The sequence below is a fragment of the Centroberyx gerrardi genome, chromosome 18, assembly GCF_048128805.1.
Source record: "Centroberyx gerrardi isolate f3 chromosome 18, fCenGer3.hap1.cur.20231027, whole genome shotgun sequence".
Classification (NCBI taxonomy): domain Eukaryota; kingdom Metazoa; phylum Chordata; class Actinopteri; order Beryciformes; family Berycidae; genus Centroberyx; species Centroberyx gerrardi.
The window spans coordinates 14,447,600-14,465,718 of NC_136014.1; the positions used below are offsets into that span (position 1 = coordinate 14,447,600).

The 18,119-nt window shown below is 44.5% G+C and overlaps 1 protein-coding gene across 1 annotated transcript in view; it reads right to left on the reverse strand.

Moving 5' to 3' along the window:
* Nucleotides 1–18,119, reverse strand: part of nbas (NBAS subunit of NRZ tethering complex) — a 140,243-nt gene that overhangs the window by 73,219 nt on the left and 48,905 nt on the right. Inside the window, exons 28-38 of the mRNA XM_078289855.1 lie at nucleotides 17,608–17,730; nucleotides 17,357–17,459; nucleotides 16,854–16,931; nucleotides 16,581–16,735; nucleotides 12,333–12,445; nucleotides 9,980–10,093; nucleotides 6,275–6,388; nucleotides 4,138–4,295; nucleotides 3,311–3,394; nucleotides 1,521–1,697; nucleotides 883–996 (exon numbers count right to left, since the gene is read on the reverse strand). Of these exons, the coding sequence (XP_078145981.1) occupies nucleotides 883–996; nucleotides 1,521–1,697; nucleotides 3,311–3,394; nucleotides 4,138–4,295; nucleotides 6,275–6,388; nucleotides 9,980–10,093; nucleotides 12,333–12,445; nucleotides 16,581–16,735; nucleotides 16,854–16,931; nucleotides 17,357–17,459; nucleotides 17,608–17,730 (1,333 nt within the window). The remainder of the gene's footprint in view (nucleotides 1–882; nucleotides 997–1,520; nucleotides 1,698–3,310; nucleotides 3,395–4,137; nucleotides 4,296–6,274; nucleotides 6,389–9,979; nucleotides 10,094–12,332; nucleotides 12,446–16,580; nucleotides 16,736–16,853; nucleotides 16,932–17,356; nucleotides 17,460–17,607; nucleotides 17,731–18,119) is intronic.

Genomic DNA, 18,119 nt, shown 5'->3' on the forward strand with positions numbered 1-18,119 from the left:
TTCTTTTCGCACAGAATGTTCCCTGTCTATCTTCCCCGCTCGCCCTCTCTCCATCTTTCTGTCTTGTTGCATTTGTCTCTCCTTCTCTCTCAATCAGCCTCTCGTCGCTCCCTTCCTTCATTGAAACTGTTGACGTAAAAAAAAAAAAAACAATCCCGTTGATCAACTGGATGGACGTGGGGAGCCATTATTGATAGACGGATGATGGAAGACGGATGGACGTTGGAGATGGAGCGGAGGAAGGGATTTGGAGAGGCCTATTAAAATGTCATGAGAAGAGATGTATCGGCCTTCTCTGTTTCCCCTCACGTCCACTCTTTAAGCTATCCACATGATTTGTGTCTCCGAGTAAAAAGCCCAGTCATAGCCCAGGGCGACCACTTTCTAGGCATAAAGGTCAAACTACTCCTTTCCTCACTTTTATTCTTTTCCTCCTCCATAACTCCTTTTGTCGACATTCTTCTCCTCTTGATTTTTATGATATTCCTCACTCCCTCTCCATCTGCTATATACTCCTACTACCTTTGTGCTTAACTATTGTGTCATCTCTCCGCCCTGCTCTTTCCCTGCTCCTTCACTGTTATCGTCTCATCACTTTAGTTTATCTCTTTCCATCTCCATTTCCATCTTCCATCTCTCCTTTGCCTGTAAAGCACCGTTGATACTTCCAAATTGCTTCTGGCATTAAAATGACTCAGTTTGAAATCAATATTCCTTTTGTCTCAATACTGGTTTTCAAGGCTTTTATGGGTCATAGCAAAAAATAAATAATACATCTCTTCAAGTCATGAACACACTCTTTACACACAATTTAAGAAGGTACCTTGGGGTAAGTAGGAGAAAAAAAGACAAACACCCCCTCATTGGTCCAAAACCACTCACCGGGTCTACATAGGGATCATCAAAAAGCTCCTGATAAAAGGGGCTACAGCCTTGCCGCTCCAGGTTGGAGTTCTCACACGCCCCTTCGTGACTGCTGGAGCCTGCGCCGTGACCCTGAGGAGCCATAAAAACGTCATTAAACATTCACAACATGCCCAGAGCACTGCCATCCCTCTCTGTCCCACAGCTCACATCCTCTCCACTTTTCTCTTTCCTCAGAAAACTCGCCACCACCCCCTCCGCCCCACCCAACCGCTGCCAAGGCCAGAGACGCCATCCATCTCCGCCCCGGCGACCACCAAGCCAGTCCAGCCGCCGGCAAACCGGGAGATATTGAAATATTCAACAGGCTGGCCAATTAATTATGCAAGAGATGAGCTCTTGATTGGTTGTTTTTGGATGAAGCCTATGAAGCCACACTCGCACACACACACACACACACATACATACAGTATATATCCGCTGTAGTCTAGGCGCCAGCTTAACAACAAACATAAAAAGAATACATCGTTAGCATGGCTCCATGATTCTTGGCTGCTGATTTATGCCTCTTGGATTACTTCTGATACATTCATAAACAAGCATATGAGATGGAGCACATATACACACACCCAATCCGGTAATCAAAGCGTTCCTACCTGCTGCGGCCGGAGGTAGTTGAGTGATTCCTTCCACCAGCGGTGGTCACTGACTGCGGTCAGCACAGCCTTGGTGGTCAGGCCAGTAGTGGTCAGCACTTCCATGGTCTTAGCTGTGGTTCTGTGCAGTAAGTCTCCGGCCGCCCCCACAGGGGAGCCCACAGCGGGAGCCCTGGCCTGAGGCCAAGCAGGTGAGAGCAGGGAAAGGATGGAGGAAAAAACAATGGCAGCAATGTTATTTCAGTGTTTGGGGGAGAGTATGTCAATCTGGCGACTCTACAGTAGTAGGCATTGTAAAAGTCTCCCCACCCTGCATCTACTACTACTACAGCATCACAGCAAGCATGTTGAATGGAAGACTACAGTGTATTATAATGTCAGGCTAAAGGATGAATTGTAAACTGAGGACTCTTGACTGGCAGTGTTGTATTAGCTTTAGCTGTATTAGACATGGTTGTTTTTATTCGGTACTCTGGAGGAGCACCTCAGTAAGAGCTGGGCTCTGTGTGTTCATTGGTTCGATCATTCATTTGTGTGTAGCGCTTTTTGCATTGCAAACTGTTTAGGGGAATTACGGTATGCACTGTTTAGGCAGCGCAGAGCCCCAAGAGCCCAGCATAGGGGAGATACAGTGTGCGCTTGTAAACCAGGCAGTATGGTAGAAGTCATAAGGCAGCTCTACATTGATGCCCGGTACATTCACATATCAGCAAGCAGCTCAGTGATTTTCTAACTGTAGTGGCTAAGTGAACGCATACATTTATAATGTTGTTCAGCGATTCCCGATTTTAAAGTCAACATAGTTTCACTCACTCCTCACAATCATGTTCCTCACAATCATGTATACCCCCACCTCATCCCTCCACCCGAAAACCTGGAAAGCGCTAGTACACTTGTGTCTTAAAGCAAGCAGGATAATGCTAATTCAATGTGCAGCCATTCCAACAAAAAAAGAAAGAAAAAAGGGACAATAACGATACTGATTTTTACTCATAAAATGCAAAGTTTCACTTCATTTTTGAAATTAAACAAAACAAAACAAAACAAAAAACATTAACAAAGTAATGGTGCATGTGAAATGTGCTGCACTGTACTGTGAATTGCATTATTATTGGGTTTTTGAAAGTGCACCTACCATTTCCATGGTATGTTGGTTATTGCAGAATTGGAAAGGACTTTAAAACCACATTTAGAGGGCCAGTGGGCTGGGGCCAAATCGTTTAGTGCCTTTCATCAATACTTTATTCGGCAGGGGATTGGGGGTGCGGGGAATGAGAGGGACCAGAACACACATGCATGCAAAGACTTACACACACACCTACGCAGAAATACACAATTACAAACAATTTACACACTCATACATCCAGAGGGCACAAATATACACACACAAGGAGTGTGAACGTCGATACAACAATAAAATGACAACAGACAGCGTCCAGACACAAAGGGGTGCGATGCAGGTCATGAAACATTAACACCCACTCATGGCATCATAAAGCTAGCGGTGCTGAAGGGGAGGAGAAGGGAGGCATAAATAAACCAAGGGAGCTGAGGAACCCTAACACTAGATTTACAGCTCATCAAATATGGAGCAATAGGCAAACACACATACAAAAGCACAGACAGACCCACACACACACCCACAGAGAAAGGGTGGCATATGGACAACACATAACTACAAATCAGGCACGGAGCAGATGTACAGCACTTCCACATATAGGGAAGCATACACATACAGATGGACACACACACACACACACACACACACACACCGATACACACACACACACCTGGAGAGAGTCTGTCTCGTCAGCCTCTCGTCCACTCTGGGTAATAGCAGGCTCCATCTGATAGTTAACCGCCTGGTACAACACCTGGAGGAGACAAAGAGGGAGGGAGAGTGAAAAAACAACAACAAAAACAATGGTACTTTATTTTATTTTATTGTATTATACTAGCTGTAGTTTCAGCCAAGCAATCTAATTGGTCAAAGGCACTTTGCAACTGTGCTGGTAATTCTCAAAACGCACGGCTGTGATTTGTTGGTTGCTATACCAGCTTGTGTCAATTTTCCTGCTTTCTCCTGTCTGCTTATTGTTATATCTGTATACTACATTGTTGGAAACTTTTTAGATTGTACAAATGCTTTAAAACCACTGTATAAAAGCCATAGTACCCTTATTTTGGTGCTGCCAACTGTTCTGCGCTGCACTCCATTACATAGCAGTCATATGCATAATCACAGGGCAGCACACCCTCTCAGGGATTATTGCTATAATAAACAATCTGCTTTTCCTGGTTGAAATTGGTAATACTTTTTACACTTTCTACACTTGAGCTGTAAGGTGTTTGGTGAAGATATTGGTACTTTTCAGTCTTGAGCTGAGTGGGTTGAAAGTTGAAAGGTGACAGGAGGTTGAAACAGTGCTTGTTTACTGTGCTGCCTCAAAAAATATTTCTCGACTCAGAGCATTGTGTTTTGGCCTCTTTATTTGTTACAAGTTTGGACCACAGTCAGCGAGAGGTGAGAGGGAACCTGCACTAACACTTTATGCCTACAGCCCCACCGTTCAGTCCTCTGCAGTACACAGGTAAAAGCTGAAAGGTGAAGGGTAACCTGGGTCTGCAGGTCACTGGAGGCAGCCAGTAGGCCGTGGATGCTGTCGGGGGGACAGTGGGTGAGGGAGAAGGCTAACAGCTCCTGCCGGGCCTCCAGGTCTCCATAGCCCTCGCACTGGCCAAGCAGACTGGACACCTCCCAAGCTGGACTGTAACCTGAAAGGAAGAACACATGGGAGGGAAAGAAGGTGAGAAAGGAAGACGGGGTGAAGTGGGGTGAGCCAGGTAAAGAGAAACAGGATGACATGGGGGGCAAATTAATGTGAAAATGAGAGTGGGAGATAAGAGTAATGAGATAAAAGAATGGATTGCAATTTGTTTCAGGGAGAAGAAAAAAAGGAAAACACTGCAAGAAGAGGCAGGGGATGAAATGTAAGAGGGAACTGAAAAAAAAAGTGTCAAACACAAACACACACAAGCTCTCTCTCACTCTCTCTCTCTCTCTCTCTCTCTCACACACACACACAGATGCAGACACACAGAAAAAAACAATCACACAATACAGCTGAGCAAAAGTAGTTTTCAGTTCTATCAGTGTCCATCTCTACTAATCTACCCTGAATCCTATAAGCTAGAAGACCAAGGCCTACTGCAGCATCAGATAAAGTAGAAAAAGTGTCTGAACTGTGTACGTGCAGCAGACACATATATGAAACCTAAGAAATGGCAAAGCAAAAAAGAATAGAGGATATAACGCTTAGAGATAATAATGTAACAATGTCTAACACCTTCTAAAGCCTTGGGATATTAATGTGCATTAAAGTCTAAAACGCCTTTCGTCCTCAAAAGAAATATGCCACAATGCATCGTAATATACGTGCTACATTTGTTCCAGCTTCATCACAGTCAAAAACCAACACGCCACCCTGACTTTCCTCTTACAAATAGATTCAATTATTCCCGCTGCGTTCAAAGACAGAGAACACAAACGCTTATCTGATCACACCTTCTTTTTCTCCCCTGACACCTTTTTCACATCCACACCGTCGCCCATTATTCAGCACTGTGGAAGAGGCCTGTGGAATTCTCTTCTCTGTGATTTCTCTGTGCCCCGATATAAAAACGGGGTGGTCAAAATGTGAACATCTCAGAGGCCGTTCTGAACCCTTTTAGGGAAGTTGCGAAGATGCTGAGAGACCAGCTTTACAAAGAAGACATTTTGGATACGTGGTTGTAAAGCTTCCAGGAACAAGATTACGTAGTCCAAAGGCAGTGGTACTCGAATGTCCAAAAACGTGGAAGAAAACCATTACAGTCACAGCCACAAGCCACCAAAGACACCCAGACCACACAATATCTTTTTGGTGAGCTAGCGACTTGCAGCTTAATCATGTTTGAAGGAACCCAGTGACGGAAGTTGCTAAATACTGTATTCTAGTGTCTTACACTGGGATAGTCCCATTGAAACCCTATGTTGTCCTATGTTGTTCTGGTTTCCTTACTTAAGTAACAAGTAACAGACAATATTCCATCTTTTTACATTATTTCCCTTCCCTGAGTAGATAGATCAGGATCCTCACCTCTCCTTATAAATAGGGATGGGTCGACATATCAAAATTCAACATATTGCAATAAGAAAATGTGACAATACGTATCGTGGGGCAGAAAAATGAAAAACATAATTCTGCACAGTCATAGTTTGTTGTCATTGGCTTTTATTTATTACATCGTATTGTGGTTGTATTGAATCGTGAACCCCATATGGCGTATGGCATCGTATCGTGAGATAAGAATATCATCCCATCCCTACTTATGAAGTGGCATTACATATTACTGCAAGGCCTATCAATCAACTCAATCAGCCAAGGTCATAATGCTGTAGCTACTTCACTGCTTACTCACAGAGAGCCAATGATGGGTTGACAAGGAGCTAATGTGGTAATACAGGGTGCCTGTCCTCAGATGTATCATGCGGGGCAGGCTTCTGCTGAAATTCAAATGGCTCTGATAGATAATGACAGTGTTGAGGAAGCATTGCTGTCACGCAGCGTTATCAGAGAGCCAAGTGAGGGGGAAAGGAGACAGGCAGCAGAGAGGGGAAGGATCTTCTGTTAGGGCTCCGTTAGCATTACAGCGATACTGCTAACTACCTGGGCTGTACATTGTGTCACTGTCGTCCAGTGTTAACTGCTCACCTGCAGCCATGAGGTCCTGACAGTGGATGTAGGAGGCTTTGAAGTCCAGACACTGGAGAGCTTGTTCTGCCAGCAGAGTCAGCACTTGGCCCTTCCGCACGGCCTCGTCATCTCCTTGACACACACACACACACACACACACACAGATAAACAGACAGATCAACATATAAACAGGCATGCACCAACATGAAAAAGTGTGCAGTCTTCAAAAAACATTTTTTGATCTTGAGAAATGAGTGTCAACATGCCAAAGTCAACACACTGAACAACAAATCTCATAATCCTGCATATCACATATAACATCTGGCTTAATAAATCTCATATTAAATCTCCATCTAAACACACTCACACACACACGCAGGCTCAAGGTTGCAACCTAAGGACATTTAAATGCATTAGCTGCACAGCAGACGGGGCCCGAGACTAAATATTAATCGGTGTCTATCATGACTGAGCTTATTGCCGTGTCTGTTAATCTCAAGGAAGGAAAATTAAATATTAAAAATACCATCCCGTCGCTCTCCCCAAATTGGAATAAATCTCAGTTTGACGTCTTAGTGTCGACGGGATTGGTATTGGTGTTAACATTCATGCGGTGGCCGAGGACGGCCTTTGATCTCTGCCCAACCTCAATAAACAAAAAGGAGAAGACCGGGCGATCAAAAGCGGCATGGGCAGAAACGGGCCTTCTGAACAAACCTGTACATTAAAGATCAAAGTATGGGGGTGAGATGAAGAGACGGGATGACACTGGACTGGAATGTGTGTGTGTGGTTGTGTGTGTGTGTGTGTGTGTGTGTGTGTGAATGTGCAGAGTGAGTAACGGATAGAAATTGGGTGTTTACTGCGAGGGGGAAAGAGGTGTTGGTCAAATATTTTCAGGGTGACTGGTGAAAGCGTGTCTTCAAAAGCTGTCAGGACCTCAATATAGAAGAGGTGTGTGTGTGTGTGCGTGTGTGTGTCAGCACACCTGTATTCATCCTGTCTTGTTGTAGACCGAACATTTTCATCAAAACACTCTTTTGGCCTTACATCAAGCAGACTAAATCAGACAACTTGGAAATCCAATTGAACACTTCACCTGTTCTTGACGGACCAATCAAAAGAAGTGATGAAAAGGTGAGATATGTCAGAAAAACAATGAACAGAAAACACTGGGAGTGTCTGAAAGCTCAGACTATCACCTGAATCACATGAAAAGACAACAAACTCCTACTGACATTTACTGAATGACTACACCATGACCCTGATCCATCCCAAGTCAGCACAATTTGATTCTCATTTGGTGCCACGATAATTATTGATTCATGCAGACAAAAACAAATTTTGCCTTTCCCCTAACAGTAAGACTCACTCTGATTCACGGAACATTTCTGTAGACGGAGGAAGGAACCGAACCCTTAGGGGTTTTTAACCGGTGTGCTGGTGATACCTCCATTAAATATTCACGACGGAGCCCTGGAGCTGTGCGCCCTTCAAAAGCTTCCCCCCTGCATTTATTTATTTAAAAATGTGTTTATTCCTCTTCTCATCTCCCTCTGCCTCTTTCTCTGAAACCACACAGAGCGAGCTGCCTGCTGACTGAATTTGAGCAGCACAGAAACAGAAAATGCCACAAGGCCGGTTAGCAGGTTTCCTTTAGCAAGTGACAGGCCTCAGAGAAAACAGCATCGAACAGTATAGCTTCTACAACTAAAGAGAAGGAGGACAGGGGAGAGAGAGGGGAGAGAGACATAGACATATAGGAAGAGAGAAAGAGAGACAGAACAGTCTAGCCCAAATTCTTAAAGAGAGGGGAAGGAGGAAACAAATACTGAGATAGGGAGACAGGGAGACAGAGAGAGAAGAGTCTTATGTCACATTCATGTCATATTGGAAGAAGAGAAAGAACGGGATATGTCACTGTTTGCCACAGCTTGTCAGTTTACAGCGGTGTCATGGGAAAGTCTGTGTGTGTGTGTGTGTGTGTATGTGGAGGAGGGGGTGTAGTTATTGACAACTTGTTATTAAAGTTTAATTTAGTGAGCCCAGTAACTCATATTTTTTTCCGGCACTGAAGTCTCTGAATCCTGTCTGTATAAGCTAACGGCACAGCAACATGAGCTGACTATTACACTTCCATCTGATTAGCGAGGCTAAGTTCAAAACTCTCCCCGCATTCATTTTATGTCGGCGCAGACACGCCGCGACTCAAATGAGCACAGATGCGCTGCAAGAAAGAAGGAAAGACAGACAGAGAGAAAGAACAGTCTAGCCTTGAGAGATCGATAGAGAACGAGGGACAGACAAAGAGAGAGAGAGAGAGAAAGAGAGAGAGACAAACAGAAATCTGTTTACCGAGAGCAGACGGAGAAGGTTTGTCAGTAGCTCTCCTGGCAAGATTTATCTGTGTGTAGGATGTTGCGTAAACAGCCCAACTTACTTTAAATGTGTGTAGTTGTGCAGTACGCTTAACAGTAACACAGCAAATGTTACAATATTTCACCTTTCCTTCTACATGCATGTGCAAGTCAAGTCCTTCCATAGGGGACACCAAGCGTTAGAGTTGAAAGTCTGTCCTTAAGTCCAATTTCATGGATAAATCATTGGCCCGAAGTAGTATCCCGTTTGTGTACTGTATTGCACGTGTCACGCATAAACAATTCCCCCTCCCTGCTGTGAGGTTACAGTCCTGCACCCGTATGTGGTGTGGCTCAGTCAAACCCTTTCAAATATTTTCTACAAATGAAATACATGGGGTGGCCGCAATAAATGAGACAACACATGAAAAAGGACTTTAACTTTGAAGTGACTAAATCACAATTACAAAGGCAGCTGCACAGGCGAATCATATTAAGTTGAAAGCCAATTAGCAGCATCTGTCAGCTTTCAAAGGGGTCTGACCGATCGATACTTTTATCTGCGAGTTTTCAAAGCAGCATGAGGCAATTAACAGAGTTTCAAAGAGGCCAAACACTCGCCGCCCGAATTCCAGGTGCAGCGGTCTCGAAAATCACGACATCATCTGCCAAATTGCATCGGCGAGGAGCAGCGGTGACTGTATGTAGAAGCTCAACAGGGGGCAGACAGACACTTAACAGGATAGCTACTAAACACCACAAAACTATGGGCTGAAAAGTTACCACAGAACTGAATCAACACCTCTGTGACACAGTCTCGACCATTGTACATCATGAGCTTCACAAAGCGGGTATTTATGACAGGGCCGCCTTTAGGAAACCATTTCTAACCTGTATCTAAGGCCAAGGCACAAAGTACATCCTGGTGTAAGGAGTGGACACAATGGCCCAGCGCTGAGCCCGACCCCGACTGTCAAAACTAAATCAAACTTGAGGGCAGAAAAAAGGTTTAGAGAGCACACAGAGTAATTGTGTGTGAGGAATGAAATTTGCTCGCTCATTCAGGATGTGTGGGCGCTCAACTATGGATTTCTGCTTGCGAGCTGCAATATTGTTCACAAAGACGAAGTTCCGTCTTGTGCGAGGCCTGTCGCCGCGCTCGCTGGAAGTACCCACGCATGCTGCGGCGCCATTTCCTTGTGTGGGCAGGCCTCATGCTCACGTGCAAGTTGTCACTTAATCTTGTAAGTTTTGTCTTGGAAATGCCATCATAGAAGATATAAGTTCCTTGGGACACATATTTAACAAGCCAAAAACTCAAAAGACAAGAGGGCGTGAGTGTGTGTGTGTGTGTGTGTGTGTGTACCTGCTACTCGGAGAAGCGAGGCCAGATTCAGGAGTGTAGTGGACTGCTTGTAGGCCGTGGAACACTGGGTGATGCACTCTTCTATGAGAGACAGACGGTCTGACCGCAGACGCACTGGGAGGGAGAGAAGGAGAGAGGGATACGGGGAAGGGGGAAGGAGGGAGGGAGAGAATAGAGAAGTCATTTTTTGTTGTTAATCGTTAAATTCTCCGGTCAGGAAATGACAGCTGAGGAGAGAGAGAGAGAGACACAGGTTGCAAATGATCTATGGAAATGATGGATGTGGTTGCTGTCATGATGTCAGGAAAATAACAAAATGCTCCACCAAACAAATATCACAACCTGAAGTTGATCATTCAATACCTTTAAAAACACTCTACACAGAAATAGTGTTAACAGCTTCTCAGCCAAGAGCTGGAGTTACCTCCTTTAAAAAGTACCACATTCATGCAGATCTGGAGTCCAAAAACTCAAGATCATGTGGGTTCATGGGTTTTTTCGTTTCTATACATTTTACTTAATTATATACTTTCCCAGCACACACTTCTTAGACATTGCAGATTCATACACATTCTCCAAAAATCTGCAGTATGGGGATGCATTTTCAGACACTTTCTCATTTTTTTATTTTTTTTTTACTTCAAGACCTGGAAACTATCAAAATACTTTCCCCATATTTTTCTAAACTTGCATAGAAGACCTGAGAGAGAAAAATTGCATGTTTAGCGGCTCCCCGGGCCTCTCCGCTTTCTATGCACCCTGCTGAGGATCTTTAGGGCTTGGCATCACTTTGGGCGAGGGCTAGAGGGAATGTTGATGAGGGCGGGGCCTATGAAGCGTCGCCTAAGGCACCGTGGGTTGGGAACCAGGAGATTACCTATGTTAAAATCCCCAGTTTATGCCTGTGTGTATCTGCGAGTGCATGAATTTAGAGTAATAGGGATTTTGTGCTTGTGAGAGAGAAAAAAAATGTGTATGTGTGTGTGTGTGTACATGTGCACGTGTGTGCTTGTGTCAGTACAAATAAACACTACGAAGACACCCGAGGCAATACAGATCCGTGGAGCCAGTCTGGCCCTGAGCAGTGAAATGCGCATAAATCGCAAATACAAAACCCATACAACACAAAACACAGTTGGACTAATTGGTGAGTGCACTCTCTAGTCCTCTACACCTCTCTTTCATTCAGTCTGTCTGTCTCTCTATCTTTCATTGCCGTTTTTCCTTTCTTCTTTACCTCTCTCCCTCTTTCACCCGCTCCCCTGTTCTCACTTTGTCGCGTATTCAAGAATAAGTGGGCAGTGAATAAATAATGGGAGGAGACAGCAGGGAGTTAGGAAAAAGAGGAATGAGTGTAAGAAGCAGAGGAACAGGAGGGGACAAAGGATGAGGAATGGGAAAACAAACTGGACGAGAGAGAGAGAGAGGGGGGGAGCAGAGAGAAAAGGGGAGAGAGAGAGAGAGAGAGAGAGAGAGAGAGAGGGGGAGAGAGAGAGAGATAGAGATAGCAGTTTATGGCTTTCCCCGTCACGGCGGCTGAAGTTGGCAGCTTGGTTTGATGAGGGCAGAGAGAGAGAGCAGAGGCTTCGGGGGCGAACAACACCTCAGTTCAGAGGTGAGGCAACGAGGGGCCAAGCCGGTTCATTCTGGCACAGTTTCCTTTAACACAGTGCCATACCTGGAAACTGCCGCGGGGAGGGAACCCATATGGAGCCAGAAAAGAGAGAGGGAGAGAGAGAGAGGGGTGGAGGCGAATACTGATTGTTCAGGTGTACAGATTGAGCATAAACACACAGTGAAAAAGAGGTGTGTGTGTGAGAGTGTGTGAGAGAGAGAGAGATAGAGAAGGAAAGAAAGAGCGAGAGAGAGGGGAATCAGACAAACATGCAGACAAGCGAGCCTTCCTCCCTTCCTCCACATTCTGCCACCTCACCCCAAGCTGTTACACCCACCAACAGGCGCGCAGACACTGAAAAACCGAATACAGAAACCTACAAACACACACACACACATGTACACATACACGACACCAAACACTTCAATCCTAATTAGGCCATCAGGCAGATGTTGTTTGCTCAACAGTTGATACATAAATAACCATATATTTAGATATAGTGGCGAGAAGTGACATATGGAGGGATGGGGGAATTGATGGCAGGAGGTGGGAGGTTGGGGGGAGGCATCCTGCGTTGACCTCAATCTGGGTTTGAATTGAGAACATTTGAACAAATGACTCGTACAGCACGACTATATAAAATGGCAAACACAAGGGCACTAACACACCTGTGGTTTGTTCTTTTCTCCACCAGCTACACACACACTTACACACACATACACACTCATTTCCTGTTACCTTGCAGTGGCAGGATGCTGACGCTGAAGTCCTCCAGCTGGCAGAGGGCGCTGATGAGGTCCAGCTCCTCCTGGATGGCCGGAGGACAGTCTGTGATCAGCTGGAGACACGCCCTGACGCAGAAAACAACCAGGTCAGATAGGAACACACCACAACCAATCAGGTATGATGTTCTGTCACACAGGTAACCAATCAGATTAGCCCATTGGTCCCCAAAATGGAACTTTGAGTTCAACTAAACACCGGCTGACTTTTTCTTCTAATGTGAACAAGGAAATGAAAATAGAAGAAAGATAGGGAAAATAAATCCCCAGACAGGAAAGGTGAAATTAAAGGCCATTAAAGTCATTTCATTTTTGTAAATTGAATGAATTCAGTGCGAACACGCTGCATCTGTGCGCTAGACGCCACGCCAAATTAATTGTGGCACTTAGAACAGGTGTGAAGGTGCAATAACAACCAGATTCAATCTAACAGAGTCGCATAAACACAGAAGATGGTTGTTCTCAAGCAGAAGCAACCGATATGAAACACAACCAATCCCAACTCATCTGATCACATGGCCCAACATACTGAGTCTGAAGCAGTAACAGGAGTTTTACTGCTTTACTACTTTACTTTGCAAAGTTGTAACCTTGTTTTACTGTTAGTAAATGAGTGTGTTGTGAAGTTTCAACATCATGATCTGAGCCGTGTTCAGAATACTCAAATGGATTTATTTACTAACATCTTCTTCCTGGCAAAACAAGTCTAGACTAATTTGACAGATCTACAAGAGGGGAGTTTTCTCTTAGAACACGATCCACACTCATTACCACTAATAGGATTATGTAGCACATCACTTAGCATATGTAGCAATACCCTGATGTGTGGGTGAGTGTGTGTGTGTGTGTGTGTGTGTGTGTGTGTGTGTGTGTGTGTGTGTGTGCACGTGCGCGGGCGTGTGCCTGTTTAAAATGCAAGGATATTTTCTCATTTTATTTGCTTGGTTTTTCATCACACAATTATACAGCAAAGCGAAATGCTGCAGAGAGGGAGAGAGGAGAAGAAAAAAAATGAATGATTAATTTATATAAAAAAAACATAAACCCCCGGATGAAACAACAGCTTAGGATGGAGTTCTGACATCAGCATCATTTGGTTGGGTTAAGGAGAGAGGGAACATGTCCTTGAGATGTGTATTCAGCAGAGGAAAAGAGCGCAATTGACCCATTGTTTTCTTTAACCTTCACACGAAGACAACGGACAGACGAGAAGTGGCGCCTCGGTTTCCTTATCAGCATTAACGCAAACAATGCAAACTCCATTACAAGCAGCAACAGTGTACACTTGATACTGTCAACAAACTACTCTCCACACACTCGGCAAAACACTCCGCACACAGCTTCCCACTACCACGCGTCTGCCGTTCTCGCCAGGGGAGAGAGGTTTGTCCTGGCAAATGAGAGCGGGGGAAAGATAGTGGATGGGCGAACGAGAGACAGAAAGAGGGTATGTTGATTATGTACTCATGCTGTGAAGTGTCTGCGGGTGTGTGTGTGTGTGTGTGTGTGTGTGTGTGTGTGTAGTGCCTTGGAAAAGACAATGGTGACAAATCCTATTTCAGTTTTAAGAGTGTACCATGTGCTTGGCAGCATTTACTGCATATTTTGCAGGTACTTACCTACTGTTATACACATACACACACATACACACACACATATACAGCACAAGTGAATACCTGCATCACAGCCATGTGTCACTGGAACGACATAGAAGAGACCTTTGCCCTCCCTCCCTCCCCTTCGACCGAACAGAGCTGCGCAGAAGCACGCCGAGCGGCACTGTGCCGATGCAATCAACCTCTGTCTTTCTATCTCTCTCTTCATTTCCGCTTCATTTCCGCTCGAGCTCTCACCCACTCATATGAGGCCTTGTGAGGTGAGCCTCAAATACCAGGGAGACAACCGACAACAAAATGATTCATCCTTCTTGGCTTATTTCTGACTTTCCTTTTTCTCTCTGTTCACTGAAACATCTTTTGCTTTCTTGCCAGGGTGCCTGCAAGTTTCACAAAGCAGAAATGTAGGACTTTTGAAGGCCTATTTAATGCTACCGGGAACAGACTTCAAGACTTTTAGCAACCAGAATAAAGAAACAAAATGCTAGTAAAAACTATTTCCAATTGAACATAGTTAATTAAAGTTGTGAAAGTACAAGAGGGCAGTACAACAAAAAGGACACCAGGGAATTAAAAGTTCAGGGACAAAATATCCAACTCTGTTTACTAAAGCAAATGTGATAAAAAAAACATGTTTGGCTTATTGTGTTAATCGTTTAAAAAATAGAACTCGTAACTGTATTTCAGACATTTAATACTTTTTAAGGCCTAAAACTGAGATAATTTAATTTCACATTTTTTCAGACTATTTAAGGGCCTGCCAACACCCCACTTGCCCTTTCTCTATGCATCTCTCTTTTTCTGCATATATTTCTTTCTCTTTCTGTGCATCTCTCTCTCTCTCTATGTGGATGTGTCTCTCTTTTGTCTCTCGAGTGATGCTGTAGGACTAGTTCAGTAGTTCGAGGGGTTTCCCGTGTTATTTTCAGACAGTCTCTTTGTCCTTGACTAAACTCTTGCTTGGGGCCATTGGCCGCACCCATTCAGGACACGGGGAGGTGCAGTGTGTGCATCTGTCCGCGTGTGTGTGCGTGTGTGCGTGTCTCTACGGTATTTAGTACACAGGATAAAATGTGTGTCTGTGGAGCAGCTATTTTAATCTAAAGGACACAGACAACCAGTGTGCATGGGCTATTAATTTTCAGAGCGGCGGGCACACGTTCACACACTACCTTCTGTCTCATATATTTCAAGTTCACACACAACAAAAACATGCACACAGACACACACACATACACACACACACACACACAGTGGGAGGGTTAGAATAGATGATGTTGTCCAAGTGTGTGGAGGGGGGCCTCTGTATTAGTTACTATAAATGAGTGACGACCCAATTACTGTCCCACTTCCCCACTAGGAGCAGACGGTAAGGTTAGACACCCGCCGACCCCCCCCTGAGATCTGAAACCAGTAACGCACGCACACTCGCAAACAGGCACCAGGTAAAGACTAGGTGTGCTGCGCTACAGGAGATGAAATGCAAGGGACCGCAATTCATTTCATGCAAGCGCACACACACACTCACACACACACACACACACGCAGACAGAAATAAATGGTGACCTTCCTATCACAACAATTAAGGTCAGCATCTCAGACAGCACACAAACACTTGCATACCTTTGTTTATAAATTACACTCATTCCCTTATCTCTAATCCTAACTTTAACCCTCAGCACTACAAGGGTGGAAACAAGAGTGGGGACAGAATGTGAGGATAAGACAGAAAAACTAGTCAGTTTTTTGGGATTGGGCAGACATAAAACGAATACATTAGCCTGGTTCCAGACTCCCGAATGACATCCCGCCCACTCTTCAGATTTTGTCGAGATTTTGTCGAGAGAGTCTGGTGTTGCTCTAGTCAACGGCTTGTTCTAGCTCAGAGAAACAATCAAGCCAATCAGCGCCTTTGCAGGCGGGACTAAAGTTCGAACTGTTCGTGCAACGTTTTTTCATTGGCGATTTGTTGAAATCACCCCCATAACCAACATATTGTCTTTGCAAAGACAATATTTTTGTCAAAAAACGACCAACATTCTAGTTAGTAAATCTGCCCAGCATCAGTGTAAATGAAAATAACTTCAGAGCAGCCGGATACGTCAGTCACTAGTGAGGCAATCTCAGGCTGAATAATGGAGTGGGAACGAAATGGCCATTCAGTCTAAATATCAGCCTACTAATACATGGGAACAATGGAATGTTGAAGGTTAGCAGAACATGACGCTCCTGGTTATCAAGCTTAGTTTGGTGGAAAAAGTACTAAAGAGGAACTATCACAGAATGTGGAAAACTACTTGGAGAAATTAAGATCAGTATGCACATGAGCTTATTTTCAATATTCTACTACAATGCCCAACATTAAGTGTAACCTAATCCTAATTCTAACCTTCAACCTAAACCCAAAGTCCTAACTCTAAACTAGCCCCATGAAGCACTGAGAACTGGTCAAAATGCCCTCACTCCAAAGATCTAAAACTCAAACAGGTTCTCACAAGGATACAAGTACAAACACACCCACACACACACACACACACACACACACACAAACTCCCCATCCTCATTTTCCTCCTCCTGCCCCTCCTCACCTGGCCAGGCCCATGCAGGGGTCCGTCAGTGTGGTGGAGGAGTTGAAGTACTCTCTGGCAGCAGCCAACACCAGCTCCACGCTCTTGTCATAGGCCACCCTCAGAGCGTGACCTTTACCCCGGAAGGACAAGCTGACAGGCACGTCCTGGCTGACCTGGGAGCAGTAATTTAAAACCAATGAGACCGCAGCAGTAGAACTCCTTACGGATGGTTTGAACGGGGCAGAGTGAATATACTCCATGAAGCGGAGTCTCCAGTCATACTGAATGTACCTTTGAGCAGTGCATGAGCTGCCCAGCCAGGCGCACGTTCTCCACACAGCTGGAGCACAGCAGGGACTCCACAAAGACCTGGAGAAGCCAGGGGGGAAAGGAGATATTGTAAGAGGAGATGGCGTTTAACGGAAAAAAAAAAAAAAAAAAAGTTCTAACATTGTTTGATAAGTTGTAGAGGAGCTGTAGAACATCATTTCATCCAAACTCCTCTGGATTCAGCGGTTCAAGAAGTGGAAACATGCAGAACACTGTATATGAGTCCTGGACCTAAGTGTGCATGCATACACCTTCTCAAACATTTTGTGCAGTTTGAATTGCAGTAACAAATGCTTTAGTTCAGTTTTAGTGTGTATCAACACATTTCAGTGCTAATGCAATGTTACTCCATGCTTTTGCTTTGTGCTTATTAGGTAGATTGGTTATTAGGTATAGACTGGGATTTGTATGCATGAGTTTTTTTTTCTGTATTTTCTTTCGTTTTTTTTGCAGTGTTGCATTACCTGGTGACAGGTCTCTGGTTTCAGACAGGTGTACACATTCTGCTGCATGTCCAGCAGGTCCTGCAGTAGACCTCTCCATACTGTCTCACTGACTGGAGGGTTTCTGCACACACACACACACACACACACACACACACACACAAAAACAATCCTTCAAAATCCCATGTCAAATACATTTGCATTAAATTGTCAAGCGTGGGGGGGTGTGTGTGAGTGTGTGTGTGTGTGTGTGTGTGTGTGTGTGTCCATACTTGCGTCCGGTGTGTCGACACAGTTTGACCATTAGCTGGTGGGCTTCCTCTTCACTGTTTTGGCTGTTCTTCACATAGAAGATAGGCTTCTGGAGACCATGCTTCTCCAGTACCTCCACCACACTATACAGTGTAACCAAACACACACACAGCACCATAGGTAACCACACATATAGTCACACAAACACAACCAGAGAAAATCTCACCAATATAGACACAGTAAGAAGCAGAACCATACAGACAGAGACTTCAGAGTCACATTATTCACCACATCATTTAAGTAAAAACACATATTACAGGAGGAGACGGGACGATTGGCTGACGAGAGACAGCAGGCAGGTGTTGCAATAGGAAATGTCAAAAGAGAAGAAATGGGGCTAAAAAATAAAAACGGAATAGACAGAGGGAGAGAATGAAGAGGAAAGAGAGAGGATGTGTACACTCTAAGCTGTTCATTATTTTGGCAGCAGAAAGCCATTTGCAAGCCACAGTGCAAATGGGAAAAGTGTAGA